This window comes from Pecten maximus, chromosome 3 (assembly GCF_902652985.1).
Source record: "Pecten maximus chromosome 3, xPecMax1.1, whole genome shotgun sequence".
NCBI classification, from domain to species: Eukaryota; Metazoa; Mollusca; class Bivalvia; order Pectinida; family Pectinidae; genus Pecten; species Pecten maximus.
The window spans coordinates 14,278,983-14,296,510 of record NC_047017.1 but is presented as its reverse complement, the minus strand read 5'-3'; the positions used below and the strand labels follow the sequence as shown (position 1 = coordinate 14,296,510).

General features: G+C 34.0%; 1 protein-coding gene across 1 annotated transcript in view; it reads right to left on the bottom strand.

Moving 5' to 3' along the window:
- LOC117323291 (cyclic nucleotide-gated cation channel alpha-3-like) overlaps positions 1 to 17,528 on the bottom strand; it is a 38,050-nt gene that overhangs the window by 8,253 nt on the left and 12,269 nt on the right. The window contains exons 2-10 of the mRNA XM_033878425.1: positions 15,374 to 15,438; positions 7,528 to 7,687; positions 7,025 to 7,099; positions 6,041 to 6,118; positions 5,762 to 5,869; positions 4,004 to 4,109; positions 2,364 to 2,408; positions 1,895 to 1,976; positions 1,495 to 1,594 (exon numbers count right to left, since the gene is read on the bottom strand). Of these exons, the coding sequence (XP_033734316.1) occupies positions 1,495 to 1,594; positions 1,895 to 1,976; positions 2,364 to 2,408; positions 4,004 to 4,109; positions 5,762 to 5,869; positions 6,041 to 6,118; positions 7,025 to 7,099; positions 7,528 to 7,687; positions 15,374 to 15,438 (819 nt within the window). The remainder of the gene's footprint in view (positions 1 to 1,494; positions 1,595 to 1,894; positions 1,977 to 2,363; positions 2,409 to 4,003; positions 4,110 to 5,761; positions 5,870 to 6,040; positions 6,119 to 7,024; positions 7,100 to 7,527; positions 7,688 to 15,373; positions 15,439 to 17,528) is intronic.

Here is a 17,528-nt window from a genome sequence, read left to right as displayed (position 1 = left end):
TAATTTCTTGTAGATGTTAACAGCTTTTTTTCTATTGAGTTACTTTGTGGTAAGACGGAATAGTCCAAAGTCATACAAATAACCAAGCCTGGAAAATAGCTAAGCTGTTATGCTCACAAGTGTCTAAAGCACAGGGCAGGATCATTTGTTTGACCGGATTTTTCTTTTAAGTACGTATACACTCTTATTTTGTTTTGACATTGAAATGCAAATGGCGACTGTAAACGATATTACACAAATATGTCATTAAGGGAGACATTTCAATCAATATAAATGCTCCTATGTCATACTTTTAAGGCATCTGATCCTAGTAAGAAGGACCTTTTAAAGGCAAATTGTTAAACTGGTGAGTTTTGATGTTTGAAATCCTTCTTATATGCTATTTTTCAACCGCCATGTGTATTTCAAGACAAAATAAAAATAGTGTTTTTACATGTCATAAAGTCAAATCTAATCAAATTGTCAAAACCAATGCTCCTATTTTGTGCTTTAGACTCATGTGAGAAAACAAAAAAGCTATTTTGTGCAATATATGCGATACAAATGAGCTAATTATGTCTCCCTAAAACATGCATTTTCGTATGTTTTGTAGAAACTACATGTCAAGAGCAAATCTCACGGTATGCCATGATACATACTAAAAGTTCATCCTGTTACGTTTGTAAAATTGCACCATATTAGGCATTTATAGGCTTGCAAAATATCAGTTTTGACTGGATTTGCTGTTTAGATGCCCCTTAAGAAATCCGTGAAATTGGGAACAAGACCCTGAATATCGAACCAATTGCGACTTGTTTATACCGGTTTTTTTTTTTAAATCAAAGAGTTGATATTTGTCACGCTTATCGTATACGTGGCTCATTGCATGTAAAGATCGAGATAAGCAACTGGTGTAAAAGAGCCTTTGCTTTCAAATTCAGATCAATATGTCTGCTTTCATTGTTATTTGTAGACAACACAACATTATATAAACACGCCAACACTACAAATATATCACCGTTCAGCTCACGTATGCACTTCGTGAAGATTGCAATACCATTTAACTACAACCATAACATGTTCCTGAAGTCTAGGATAAGGATGGTGTACAGACTGTGATTGTCGCACGCAACGGTCACGCGCGGTACAGACATTGAGGATAGGTCACATAATATCGATAGCGTTTATGGTAACGCCGCAAGTATGAAAAACCAAAATCTCTATGAACTGCACTGAATGAATCACATAATGTCTGTAACTATAATATATTTAATATTCTATACAGTCTTCGCAATTTAATAAAACACGTTCCCACTGGTATATAAATGCTAGCATTTGTACATTACAGACAATTAACAAAGATTTAATATTTAATAATAACTATCAATAACTGAATTTACCAAATAAGGTATAAAAAGGGAAGTTAAATATATATGCAAGAGAATACAAATAAAGCCTCAAAAAGTATAATCACAACTTTAGCATGTAATGTGTTAGCTGAGGTTCGCCACGTACCAATGATACGATATAATACAAACAGCCAATCCAGTGTATGACCAGTAGTAGGTACAGGGAGAGTTTGATGGCCCGGACACAGTTCGGGTTAGACGTACGGCTGTCAAATGTAAACATACATGTACTATTGTTACATACAAAATTTCACTTCATTTTAACAAAGAAGTTTTTACGAAGATTATATATCAATCCTATATACTTCTTTTAATACAATTACAAATAAATTAAGACACGAACATACACATTGATAGCGTCTTTTGCTTCATTTTGGAATATGTCCAAGTGAAATAAATATGGTGCTTTCAAAAACCGGAACACAGACATCAACCTCGTGAAAAATTAAATGAAATATGTTTTGAAAATTAAATGACGTAGATATTTTTTTTTCAAATTTTAGTACCTGTCGGTAATGTCGAAGAAACCGGAGACAGTGCGAGCCTTTAGTAGCCTTGGTAACCGTGTTATGGATATGTAGAATCCTTCTGATTGATAAAATGTATACCAATATATTGCAGCTAGTGTACAAACATCGAAGGATTGTACAACAAACACACAAAATATGAGTATATTCCAATACAAAGTAAGAGCAAGATACAGTGAATCCAAACATGAATTTATCCGAGTAAAGAACATGTGTATATTCTGAACGGAGCAGCTGTTCAAATTAATCAAAATATGGTGTGCATGTTACAGCACAACTCGGGATTTAAGTCCACCAGCAGAGTTAACCAGAAACACACACAAAAAAAAAAAAAAAAAAAAAAAACCCAAAACATTTTTTTTTAAATGATGGAAAATGATACGATTCTTTTTTGAAACAATCACATTTTTTTCTGGTGATATCCTGATAACTATAATTTAATACGTACGATATTTCTCGAAACCAATGCCAATATCAATATATTTCAGCAATCCTGAAAAATTAAAGAAAATGCTTATTTAACGATTGTCTCTCAACATAGTAATCTACATATCAAGTTTTTTGAACGAGTAAAATATACAGGTGTTTCAAAATATATGATACTTTATAAATCCCGATTACTCATTTCATTTTAATCATAGGAAAATAATATATACAACATGTATACCACAGCAAAACACATTTTCTAAATTTTATTCTCATATCTTACTGACCATACGGAACAGGGTTTTAAACATTTAACTATTGGTTAATACAAGGTACCTTTTTATACCAAGTGTTCCAAATGACGTACATTTTGGTCAGCGACCAGGTCAAATCTACGTCTAAAATTCTTAATTACTAATGAACATGTTTCAGTAGAAATTGCACAGATTTCTCTTCGGATAGCCTGTTTCAGGTCTACAGTGTTCTGAGGAGGTGGATTGTGTACTTTATCCTTAAGATACCTCCACCAAGAAGTCTCAATGGTTGAGGTCAGGTGAATGTGGTGGCCACTCTGTATGTATGTATGTGGTGTTGCCCCATCCTGTTGAAACCACACTGATCTAATGTTATGAGATTTTTTTTGCAAGGCTGGTAATGTTCTTTTAAGAAGCTGGAGGTATCGATCAGAATTAACTGTCGTGGCGTTGCCATTTGTGTCCTCATAGAAAAATGGGCCGATAATTCCAGTTGAACTAAGAGCCACCCAAACGGTTACATTTTCACTATGTAGGAGTTTCTCTGTATAGAATTGTGGATTTTCAGACCCCAAAATCTGAAACTCTGCTTGTTCATCTCATTATGTAGGTGGAAATGAGCCTCATCTTAAAATCAAACGGTATCCGGAATATATAATGAATATCAGTGTCTTCCAGGTGCTGCATAACTGAAATGCGATATGGAGTCAAGTGCAAATCAAATCGAAGTATCCTGTAGACACTAGTGTCATAACTGTCTATGTCCTTTAAACCTTGTCACACAGACTTTTTTTTTTTTTTTTAATTCCTCAATTACTGTTCTCACACTTTCAATATTTTCCTTAGAACGAGCACATTTATGCCTTCCCTTGTTTGCATGTCTTCAATCAGCAACTAATCCAATGTGTTCAAACCTCTTTACAATGCGCTTAATCTGCATTATTGACATATTCGGCATCTCTGGATACTTTTTATGCAAACATCTCGCCACTTTTATAGGTGAATTAAGCTGATAAAACAGTTTTACTGCTTCTGCCAGATGTATGTCAGACACCTCCATCTTTGAGATTGACTGTTTTATGAATCATAGATGACATCGTATATAACGTCATAGATGACATCATAGATGACGTCATAGATGACGTCATATTTTCCCCAACTTTTATTAAACAAAATTGTGAACAATTACCTATCATATGGTGTATAACGCTTCTCAATGTGATGAGAAGTGACTGAGAAAAGTCGATTTAGAATGTATCAGATATTTTGAAACACCCTGTACATGCAGCTGTGTCATTGTAATTTAACCAAGCTAATAACTACAAGTCAATTTATTCCTTTATTATAGAATACTGACATTAAAAGAAGCATAAAAGTGAAACATCGCCAGCCAACACGAAAAGCTTACCTTGGCACACGTATATGACTGTATGGAGTGGTAGGATGGATAGCAGATCCATTTTAAACCTTGTCCGTCCCCAGTATCTCTCGCACACCTTTTGGACATCCGACACCTGTAATAGGTCTGATATTATTATCCCTTTCAGTTTGAATTGTTGTTGTATTACCTTTAGATACCACAAGTACCTAGGGTTTAATGATGTATAGAATCAATAATGAAGACACTCTCTACAACAATTATTCATGAACCCAGGCACATGTGTGAAACTGTAGTTGTTGTATACACATAAATTAATGAGCCTGTTTCGATAAGAGAAGAAGAATGAAATACACGAAATCTTGTTGCGTATTTTACTTATGTTTTGGCGAATAAAAAGATATAAACATCTTTCAATGCAATGTGAGAGTGAGATACAATAGAACCATCAATGAATTAAACTGCATCATAGGTCTCGTCAGTAGTGCTAAAGTCCTAAAGTGTTAATATCTAGGAGGTTGTGAGGAAAACACAAGATAAGTAAAATGAATGGCAAAATCTGGAATGGAAGGCACAATAGCCCGTGACAGAACAGATATGTTCAAGGTAACAGACATCAGCAAATTTTTTTTATTTTTTTTTTATTTTACCAGTTATTTTTTTTTTAATTTTTAATTTTTAAGGCATTTTTAATACATATATACAATAATAATCACACACACACATCGATTCCAATCGGTATGTTTTTCATACTATCATTTTTACCATCACAAATTATGTCTTTCATCATCATCATCATCATCATCATCATCATCATCATCATCATCATCATCTCTTCATAATACCATCATCTTACTAATTATCATCATTATCTCATAATCATACAGTCATCATGATCTCATCATCATCACAATCAGCATTATAATCATAATATCATCATCATCTCATTATCATAGTATCTTCATCAACATCATATTCTCATCATCATACTAATCATCACAATCTTATCATCATAATCTTATCATGATATCATCATCATTTTCATCATCATCATGGTCATCACCATTCAAATCATCATAATTATCATCATAGTAATCATCATCATGCAATCATCAAAATCTCATCATAATCTCATAATTTTTTCATCATCATCGTCTTCAACAAAATATCACCATCATCATCATCAATAATCACAATCATCATAATCATTTTCAACAAACATTTTCATCATTGTTTTCAAACAAACATCATCATCATCATCATACTCAGCAATAACAATCATATATCGTCATCATCCTCCATCAACAGATCATCATCTTCATCATACATACTCATAATCATGAATAGAATGACAAACATAGAGAACATACACACATCCTCATACACCGACACAGAATATACAAACACACACACACATATTCAGTTTCCTGGTAGCCTGATCAATCATGTCAAGGGCTAAGTGTCTGTGTTGGTCATATCAACTCTTTCCACATCAACAGAGTCATTGACATGATTGACCAGACTCCACACTGATTCAGCCAATTACATCTATCATATCCTCTCACAAAAATTTTTATAAAAAAACAAAACAACATACCTCATATTTCTTTAAGATCTATTGTGACACACTGACATCAGCAAATATCATACAAAGAAAGAAAACTTTTTTTCACCAAAGGATGTAAAAGAACACATATATCCTTTCATACGTTCAAAATCCATGGATAACACACCGGTTCCATTTGTAACAAGCTAAAAAAACATCTGTGTTACAAAGATTCTACTTACCAGGCATCCATCCTCATAGTAAGACACACGACTTTGTACTACAATGTCGAACAGGTATACAACATCACATCCGAGGTCAAGGACGGTGAATATCGTGCTTGGTAATACCTAGTTAGTAATACAAAACATTGTGATCAGTCGTTCATACCATGATTTACAAGATTATTAAAAAAAAAAATGAAAATTAAAGATATTAATCTAAATAAAACAATACCTGAAAGCGTTTACAGAAACAATAAGTTATTGAATTATTTTAGACACGAACAATAATTTACTCACGTGTTCCCTCATCTCAGTAAATGCAAGCCGTAGGACGATAACGACGATATTATAGAGGGCTGCCGTGGTGATGACAACCTGTAAGAAAAGTGGATTATTTTCAGTGCTTACATTTTTAAACAGGAGAAAACGTAGACAACACGCAGACATCGTTATGTGTTGAATTGGCTGACTTGTTTTGGGTTTTATAAGGAGAGATTATGAGACTACTTTAAAGTAATTTCTGCAATGAAATAGACAGAACCAATAGAATTTTTCGTTTTCTCTCACTCTTAATTAAAAAGCCTAATGGGATATATTTTCAGTCAAGTTACGAAACTATAGTATTCAGAATTCCAATGGGCGCACTAAACTTATTTTCGTCGCTTTCGTGTCTACTGGAAAATGTCTACTGGGGGAGTTAATCAACAGTTCTTCCAATATCCTCTTCTAAGGTATCCCATCATATCGAATGAATATCAAACAATTTTATGTCCAAATAAAATCAATTTCAGCACACATCCTAGACTAAGAAAAAGTATACTTGATTCTTTTTGGAAAATGTGTTTTATGAAGCAATTCTCAATTGAGATTAATACGCACCTTACTCGATGCTCAACACGACATACTCGACGATGTCATTAGTGATACAGAGTATGTGATTGTATAGTAAGACCCACATTTAACTCTTTAATATGTATTCAATAAATACATTGCCGTTGATTAGTTTTAATTTAACCTTATAGGGTAAATATTCTAGAATGGTTTACACAAACTATAGAAATAAATAAATAAATAAATAAATAAAAGCCTAGTATCAACAAATGTAATGTCATAAAGAAGTTGATAGATGCTTTAAATCTTTAGTTGTATCATGAAGTCATTCATTTCATGTTCAGCAATTATTATGTTAACATTTTGTTTGGTATTATGAGAAGGTATGACAAGGCGTCCAAGCGATGAAATAAAATAGTAGGAAACATACCATCCATTTATAGCACATACCATCCATTTGTAGCAGACGTTACCGTCTGGGTCCAACACTCCATTTGAAACGTCATTTAGATGGGATTTCGATGCCTATAAATAGTATTACAACGTATTCGTAATAAATGTATAATCATTTATTGCAAGATTCACGAATAACACAAATCAAATGTTGGCAGACAATATAGCGACTAATGATTTTTAGTTTCTCCAATGTTAAAATTATTAGATGGAAACCACGTACCCTCACCCTTACCCATCTCCTCCCAACCCCGTCAAAAAATCTGGGAATCCAACATAAGTCGCCTCTGTTTATAATGCAGTCGGATATAAATTATTTAGAAATCTTTATTAATACATATATGTATACCGAATGTTATAACTAAACGTATGTAAGAATTTAACACATCTTGATTGATAGTTAAATATATATGTTTTCCATCACATTATTGTTGTTTCCATTGTACAGAATGCAACAAATATCAAGAAGACCAAGAAGACCAATGCTCACAATAACTCACCTCTTTTTGCGGTGATTTTGAAGGGTTTGTCATATCTGTGATGCAACTTTTCTCTGGCCCATTCTCACCTGACCACACCTGAGGGCGATGAACAGGCGAGCGGTCATTCTGGATTATGGTATCCGATGTCAGGTGTGTGTCCATTAACCTCAATTTTCGTCTGTAAATCCAATACGTAAACATTTCAAAACCCATAAAGAAACATTTGATATGCTTTATCCCTAATTATCTGTCTTCGCGTTTTCGAAGTTTTTCGATACCGTCCGGTACGTCCTAATAAATCTATTTGGATATATTCCAAGCTTATTTACAGACTTGGCATTATAATATGGCACAACGCCTGAACACAATATAGGATGTTGCTGTGTAAGCGTTTCTGGAAATCGTTTTGTTTAGTCAATATGAGAACAAATTGAGTAGCCAGACTGATGCATATGAAATGACCACTACATGACTTTCGATGGCAGTTTGTTCTGAGATAGCAGCACTGATAGATACTTATGTAGATATATCGTATATAAGCATGACAAAACATCTATTGTGATTCCAATATGTTACTTATGCATTAATCAAACCAGATTTATAGAAAACACACGATGTTGTGGGAGGGACGCAGTACATTCCTGTTATTATACACAGTTTTATATCTTTAGTCAGTTCTTTGTCAGTTCTTTCTCCGATTCCCTGAGCTTACATGTGATTCGCCACGCCCACAAACCAAGTGACACAGATATTTAATATAATAAACAGCGAAGGAATTGATTCATCTGAATCTTGATTTCATTTTGCCCATAAAATGTTTTAGTCGACCCAATAACTAATTTAACATAACTGCAACGTTTGAATTCAACAGCCAACTAACTATTTTATTTCTACTCCTACCTAGAACAAATTAGTTTGTATAAAAGCCTGTAAATTAAAGATTTTATGGTATACATTCGAACACATATGTATATCAAATGGTTTGTATGTTGTTTGGAAGGCGTGAAAATAACCTGAACAAAAACGCCATATTCAATATTGGCCACATGCCTTTTTTCATGGGCGGTAATATTACATCAAAAAACACTCTCGGTATATACCAGATTGGAAACTTTAATATGGTGATATTTGCAATATTCATAGAGATGTGATGTTGTATCAAACCTGACTGAATGTTACATTCTGCCTATACGTATTCCGGGTAATACACTATACCAGATAGTACTTTTTTCTGACAAATTACTTTGAAATTCATCACTTTCAATATCAAAGTTTCATATTGCATTTTTCACTTCTCACTTACCTTGAATGGAATCGAATGATAAGAAAACCAAACTATAAGATGTGTAATGATTTTGTGAAGCATTTCTGTTAAATGGAAGTATTATGAAAAAAAGAAATTTTTTGAACAGATCGTGCTAAACAATGATGTTTCATAGTAAAAATTAAAAAAAAAAAAAAAAATTTAGATTGAAAATATCTCTTTTTTTTTTACTCTCAAAACAACCTTTAAAATATAGTTTTATGAAATTGTTTGCATGTAAGCAGTTTTTGACATACTTATAGGCTTATCGTACACCGTCAAAGCAGACTTATGTGTTAAGGAACCATTGGAGAACTGAGCATAGACAGATTAAACTCTCTTAAACTCAATATTACGCTGCACTCAGTGAATGTCCCTAGAAAGTAATTGATACGTATTCCTATAGTTACGACTAAGCAGACAGTATCCCTCTTATGGTTCCGTTAATTTCCCATGAACATCTGCCTCACATTCTATGCGTCTAGTTAGAGGCATCACGTTGACATTTGATACTCTTGCAATTCTATTGCTGCTCTCCAGGGTACGGTAGAACTTGCATTAGACCCGAGAAACTTGGACAGCATGCCTAGACAGGCCAATCACGAAACGTATATACCAAGTTGAAGCGATACGCGAAAAGCATGTTCAGTCTCATGCAACTTAAGTTGGGAAAAATCAAAACCTATTGTTCTGTATGATGTAATGAGTCATTGTCTTCCTTCTTCATACGTGGTATAATCAGTTATAGCAAGATATGTGAAGAATAACTGAAGCTTAATTTTAACGAAATCTCCATTACTGGTTACAATTTCATAGATGTTCAAGTAAGATGACATGGGAGCTTTCGTTACCTACTGTTATCTGTTTTAGGTAACGTCTGCGTCGTCACTAACGGTATACATGTACAGCCAAAACCGATACTATACCGAATACAAAAATGTTTCATACACACCACTAAAATAAAGGAGATGTCAAATGAGTATCATATTGAGATGTTATCTATTTATTTATACACTAAATCATTTTTTTTTTTGTACAAAATGATTGACTTGCAAGAAGGACGAATGATAAAGCAGGTGACGGAACACTTAAAACCTGCAAGGATAGTTTAACGTCACAATTTGTATTAAGAGATTCTAATATGTTGTAAATTTTTGAAAAATTAAAAAGTTTACACAATTAATTCATAGTAACTCTACAAAACGATATGAAATATTGAAGTTAAATCTTTAAAAAACTCAACTGATTCCCGTGTATTGAATGTGTTGTTGAATGGCAGAGGCATTGCGAGACATAACAGTCGGAGTTTATAATGAGGTACAATGCTGATGTTGTATAGGGAAATCAGTTTATATTAGGGCAGTGCCTGAAGACAATCTCTGATTAGGAGCGTACTGGTATCGGCGACGTTACAAATATAACAACTGTCGGATACACAGCAGCCATGCTGTCTGGTTCTTGTAATGACGGAAATAAGAAAGCACATATAGAGAATACGTGTAATGACGTAATCAAATGCAAGGAAAAAAACGAAAAACGAGATTTTCTTCAATCCCATTATCTAAATAAAGTTTCCGTAATTAATTTTAAACGTTATTTGGTAATTCACACATTTTGTTTTGTTTTAAAACAACCTTTTGCATAACGAGTGTATACAGTATATGACCATGTAGTCCACATATAGAAGGCATCGAGCTTTAATACGTTAAAACCGTAAACCTGTTTGATTGTTAACCGACATTTCTGGCACCAGTTTATTGATGGAAATAAAAAACAAAGCTGTTTAAGTATTGATCAATAGTCGATGAAAAAATAATAATGAAAAAAAAAAAAAAAACAAAAAAAACAAAAACAAAAACAAAAAACAATAACAACAAAAAACAACAAAAAACCAAAGACTCACTATACATGTACGAAAAGTTGGAATACTTTTAATACATATTTATAGACAGTGATGCGGAAGCATCTTATCAAGTTAATGACTAAGTATCATTGTTGTTGGTAATATCATGGCTATAAATTCATAATCATTGAACCTATATTGGATATACACATGTCTATCATTGACCCTCCCTGGTTGGACCTTAATTACTGCAATTCTCAATGGACCGTTAAACAATACAAAACAAAACCCTCCCTGGAATATGCCAAATCTAAATTGACCAATTCATTGAATTTTCTATGAGATTTTAATAAACGGTAAATTTAATTGATTTTGACTTCATGCAGTTGGCAGGGATACCGAATACCAATTGCGCACAAAATATTCAACTAAAATATGAGTCTACTGATTTAATAACGAGTGCTGTCAAAATAGTTCGCTTTACAACCTAAATCCGCCATGCAAATATATATAGTATTTTAAATACTACAAAAAGAAATTAAACAGGGATAACTTTATACTAAATTATGCACCTGTCATAATTTCCTCGAACAAACGAAAATTCGATAAAGTCAGCTGACATTTATACAACCGGTGCCGTCAGGAGACCATGAAAGACGTGAATAACGCTATGTCTGGCTGCTAAAACCACTTACAGTACTGTCATGAATGTGCAATACACTGGACCAAAATGGCTAGTGCCTCCGAGGTCGCTTCACTCGCGACTGAAAGTCGATATTGCAAAGCTATAATTTTTTTGACCTCGGTGCCCTACTGAACTTTAATGTAAAGGCTATCGTTTGTACATCATACATCTTGATGAAATGGTGTCTCACACGACATCCACTACAACAAAAGATTTTTACGACTGTGGTTTCATCTATTCATCTTCGTAAACTCAGTTTCAGCCTCACTGGGATTGCTCGTATGCTTCCATCATTTTTCATGACAGTTCAGTTAAACGTTGAATCAGAATATATTGGAACACAAAATTCCCTAAGATTGCCCTGTTAAGACGCTAAATTAGTTTCCGTGAACACGAACTGATATCATTGTATTTAGTTCCAGTAAATTGAGTGTCGCAGCTACCGAAAGTACTATTAAAGTATGGGCGATGGAGGAGGATTTTAACAGAAGTCGTCACGCCTATAATGTACAGAATTAAAGCTGTTATTCAAAACATCCTTAGAAAGATACAATAATTGTGATTTCCTTATATTGAAGGGAGGAAGTGATAAAAGGTTTAGATCAGGGTGAAACGAAGTAAAATTAAAACTGTAAGATAAGTCGTCAGTATATAATCGGAGCTCGACACAAATAACGTAGATACGTTAACAGCAGGTACTTCAGAAGGGTCATATTTGGAAAAAAAAGACCTCACAGAAATCTTGTGATGAATAGAATTGGAAGAGCATCAAAATAAGAAAATGATATTTTTGTACTTTTAAGTCAATAGAAACCAGAATCTGATAAGAGGTCTATGAGAATTAACAGGTAAACTACAGTGAAAACAAAATACATTTGTATATATAGTCTTACTTTTGAAAGTTATCTTGTTGATATGCCAGAATCCCTAGGGTAGCTCATGTGTCTTTCCCTTAAGCAAATCATTACACATTACGGAAGTACAACAAATAGATGCATGTATTTTTTGTATCTGTATATTAACTTATTGTAATGACCAGGAAGAAAATAAATCAGCAGCCGTGTTGCATTAAAGAATGGTAATTCCTTCAATGAATATGCAGCTTCTGTTTCCTGTGGTAGCGCCGAGTCGTAAGGACAACAGCAGTATATGTATATTGTGTCCGGGGAAATAAATCATTTTGTACTTTCCCTATAATCAAGTCTGTCGATAAAGGCATAGCAGAGCTGAAAAGTAATTTGCGGAATATGTTCAAACTGTAGATTAGCTGAAGAGTATGTCGAACTGAACTAGCCGTATTTACTTTCCAAGAATGGAATAATTGTTCAAGACCTTAACGTTAAAAATGATATTTTTCATTAAAGTATACGTATCAAAGATAAGTTTTACTGTAGATTAGCTGAAGGGTAATACTAGCCATATTTACCTTCCAAGAAATTATTGCTATTTTAACGCCATATCTAACTTCCAGGAAATGATTATTATTTCAACAGATAAACAATAAGAGGGTTCGTTTACCTTAAAGAACAATCTTTACAGGGCTAAATATAAGCTTATACACAAGCATCATAACGCTACTGGAAAAAGATAACGGCTGATAAATGATAAGGCTATATGTATGATCTGATAAAAAGAAACCTTGGGTGGGCTTACTACAGCTAAGAAACCATCCGGTTTGGATTTTGACGTTGGCGCATATCAAAATCGAAAGCGAATGCATTTGGCGTTTTTGACAACTGGAAACATACGAAGGAAATCACGTGAATAATATTCATTATATCTTATTTATATAATTACAGATTACACAGACTAAGACACTGGTTTCAGGGTTGATGCGATAACAATAATATTGTCGACGGTACATTAATTAGAATCTATCGGCAAAACAGCTGGTCAAGACATTTAGCCCTAGGCAACCACAAGTGGACTGAATATTTGTACCACGTGTTAGCGACATCAGTGTCCAACATCTTAATGACATTGCTTTGTATATATTGGCCGTCGCTACCTAATTCCCTAAATACCATAAAGACATTCAGCCAATCGGTGGCATGTCATCAAAGTGACATTTTTCAATATATTTTCTGGGATTTAAAACCTTTGTTTTTTAAATAAAAGCGTGTTGCTAATGGCTGACCACTCAATATACTAAAAGTAGTCATGCTAATTAGCTAGAACCCTACCTTAATTGGAAAATCAATTATGAGGTCGTCTACAGCCTCTTTAACCTTTCCAACGCTGATGGATTGATCGAGGCTCAGATAGGGAGGTTGGAAGTAGTGTATGGAACTTTTTGAGTTATATACCAATTACTGCTTAGAAGATCAAACTATTTTTTCTATCTATTTTTATTCTTAAATATAGAACTATTAAATGATCCTTCACGTGACCATTTTCAGTAAAACATACCAGATATCTATTTAGTCATAAAGAGGCAAAAATATCATTATTCAAACGTGGAGATATTCCCAATCTATATGAAATAATATATCTAGAAAGGACAAACATATTGCCTAAGCTTGTTTGTCGGTGTCGTAATGGACTTGAAAAAAAGGGTTATAAACAAAATCAATATTTAAGTCACTCTTGTTGGTATAGATAAAACCATCTATAATGTTGAACGGAACCGGCATATTTGACGGATTGCATGAAAGACAAACAAGATATTAACACCTTTCAAAAATAATAATAATTAAGAGTTCGATGGAGCGGAGCCAAAATGAACTTACTGTATCATGCAGCTGTTTCGTCCTTAAATATGCAAAGCCGTACATGGTTATACAGCGCGCGGTAATCTATAAAATCAGGCATTATGCCTAAGAAATAAGATGATACGTAGTTACACTATGTAAGTCTGGGTTACGTGAGCACCAATGGCCGCTAAAGATGACTAATACGGCGAACTTACCGGAGAGGCGGTAAAAATGGTCGCCTTCCCACCCAAGAGACAACAGGGTGATGGCATAGATCTAAACTCATACCTTTTTCATGCCCCACTGTGGAATAAAACCCAGCCCGTCTTGGCGAAAAATGGTTGCACACTCTACTGCGCTATTAGACCACTGATGTTACCATTTTTACTAGAGTATTAATTCATATTTATACCATATTGAGTTATCGAGCCTGTTTGATTAGGTAAAAATCCATAACTGATACAAGACTCGTTTAAAGGAGCCGAATTTGATAAAACATTACGATACTGGCTAAATGTAATATTTTCTCATATACACTAATCAAATAGAACCTACGGTAGCGATACCTGTAATACACAAAGATATGGCGGTCCACATGTTTGCGTTTACCCATTTATATATACCAAGAACTTCAAATGAATATATCTGGTCCTTACCATTTGTATTTATGTGTTAGCGAGTTTTTTTCTCTCTCAGATCAAATATTTAACAAGAGCTAATATATAATGCAAATGACATTGCTTGTAGAAAATCTTGAATTCGATGAAATTAATGTGTTCGTAATAGTGATGTGCCTTGTGACTTAATTGAACATGTTTAAGCAAATAGGGAATAGGGGTAAGGCTGCATATTAAACATGGAGATGACATAGATAGCCACCAAATTTAATTACTAGTACTAAGGCATGTTACCGCCATCTCATAATCATCATTTAGAAGGTACTTGTACATAACGTGCTATTGTGTAACCACACAAGAGGTAAATAAATAAACACGAATAAAGAGATGAATCGATAAATAGATAGATAAATAAATAAATAAATAAAAATCGTGTGTGTACTTTGTTGCAATGGTAAATATACATGCACTTATAAACCAGAAATACGTTGTTATTGTTTCGATCACATCTTTTTCACAAGTGAAACATTTAATGAATGCAAATATTCTTTATCAGACTAAATTATGATTCACGTAAAAAAAAACACACACACACAAAAAAAAAACAAAAAAACAAAAACAAAAGTAAAAACAAAAACACTACCAGACCTAGGAAAACATATACGTTAGATGTAATACTAATGATAACTTAAGTATGAAATAAAAAATGAAATATCGACATACCTTGTTTTCGTATCAAAAGGCTTCGTTTCCCCCTCGTCATCATCATCTTCTAACTCATCGCTGCGCTGCAACATATATATTTATACTTTGTGTTTGATCCGCTTTCCTTTTGCATAATCCGAAATACATGTGTCTTGTCACACCGGTTCCGACCTAACTGTTACTCTCTTCTTTGACATTATGGCGAGGAAGCGTTGTCACAACATTTAAGTATTGACAATCCTCTCGATAGGCATGCTATTGGTATCTGATCGTATGTTTCTGATTTCCTTCCCAAGAAAATTTACATATTGTATGAATAAATAAATAAAATAAACACATATCTCTGGCGATTTATTAGTTTTGAAAGTATAACTGTGTATGCTGTTCAGAAATAAAGTCAAATTGTCAACAAGCCAAAATGCTGTGTCTGAAACAATGGTCATGCAGTATAAAGATATACTTAAAATATATTGCAGGATCACCATACACAGCTCCTAATGTCAGCGATCGATACTTGTGAGAGTTACACAGACATTATTGTATGTACCTCATTAGGCGTGTCACCAATTTGCTAGACACCTAACTGGCTGGAGATACATAAGGCGGTGACCCTTGGCTTGACAATCGCTATCTATACTGTCTAGGGAAATGAAACTCTAAATAAACGTCTAATGACCAGACATTATGCCGACATAGACCCATGACATAAAACTTCACAAAAATGGACTTTCAGAAACCAAACATTTACACGGCATGGTTTGTACATTTCATTGGCGTATAGAATTTGAATAATTTTGATGGAAACATTTACAGTTATGAATATATGATCATGATAATATGTATGTTAAAATGGATCTTGGTAATTTGTTAGATTATAAATCTGCATTAAAGAATTATCCGAGAAAGACCTTCATTCCTATGATGTTTGTTATATAGAGGTTGGGCACACGGCTCTAACTGGCTTAGATGTTGTTTTTTCACATATTGTTATACATAGACCAAAACGTCTCCATCGTTATGAATAAATTCAACAATCACGAGTAGTCTTTGGAATGCCAAAACATTTTTTTATCGTTATGAATGAATTCACCAAACAAGAAAGAACGTCATTAAATATTCAGAGATTTGGGTTTGATGTTACGTTCGGCAATGTGACGACAAGTTTAATCTTTCGACATAGACACGGTAGGCAAACAGACATAACGACCACTCACAGGACAACCGGTACCGGCCAAGCAAACCTGCATGTATTACCCAGCCGAGGACAGTGATACGAACACTTGGAATAAATTGGCTCTGTTTGAAGAGAGTTTTATCACACGGTGATGTGTTTATTGCCACTAAACGTATTAACAGAATACACAGTCTCAACATTAATCTCTTTTGCCAACAACATAACGACATCTTCCTCATTATACATAAAGTAAAATGTAAATATTTAACAGATAGTGATAGAATAGACATATAACTCCTGAAGAATCAATAGCATTATTACATCAGTAGTTGCTATACCGTTCGTTATTATAAAGTGATAAAGATGTTATACTGTATATGCGTCTAATTTAGCGGAGCTCATATTTCTCGGTTGTCTCGTTCTATTTTTGGGTATTACATTCCGCGAAACACAGTCTTGTCAGTATATGCAATAGGTAAGTGTCCACGTAATTACATTTGTATACACACACACACACACACACACACACACACACATATATATGATATTTCTGGATAGGCGATTGGGTGCCGTAGATCGGAGTTCGAGGCCCGGTCAGGGCACGAGTCATAAAGTTGTCTTCCTTCGTGAGTTGTGTTACTGTGTTACATATGCACTATGTGCTGGTGATCCGAAGATAGATATTGGAATTTCCTGTCGTAGTTGTATTGTGATGAATACACACACACACGCAAATATATATATACAAGCATATAACAAACATTCACGGAGATGAAAACTCACGGTACAAATATTTGCGTTGTATTTATTTTCGCATTACATTTTAATAACGTAAATATTGTGAAGTTAAGTCTCTTGCGAATATTACAAATTTCAGGGAGTCAACATATCGTCTGCTTCAGCTTTATCAACGACATTTGTCTCGTAAACGAACAAATGACACGATCTCAAAAAGAAGAACGGGGTTGTGATATCTCTATTGAAAACAATAAATATCAA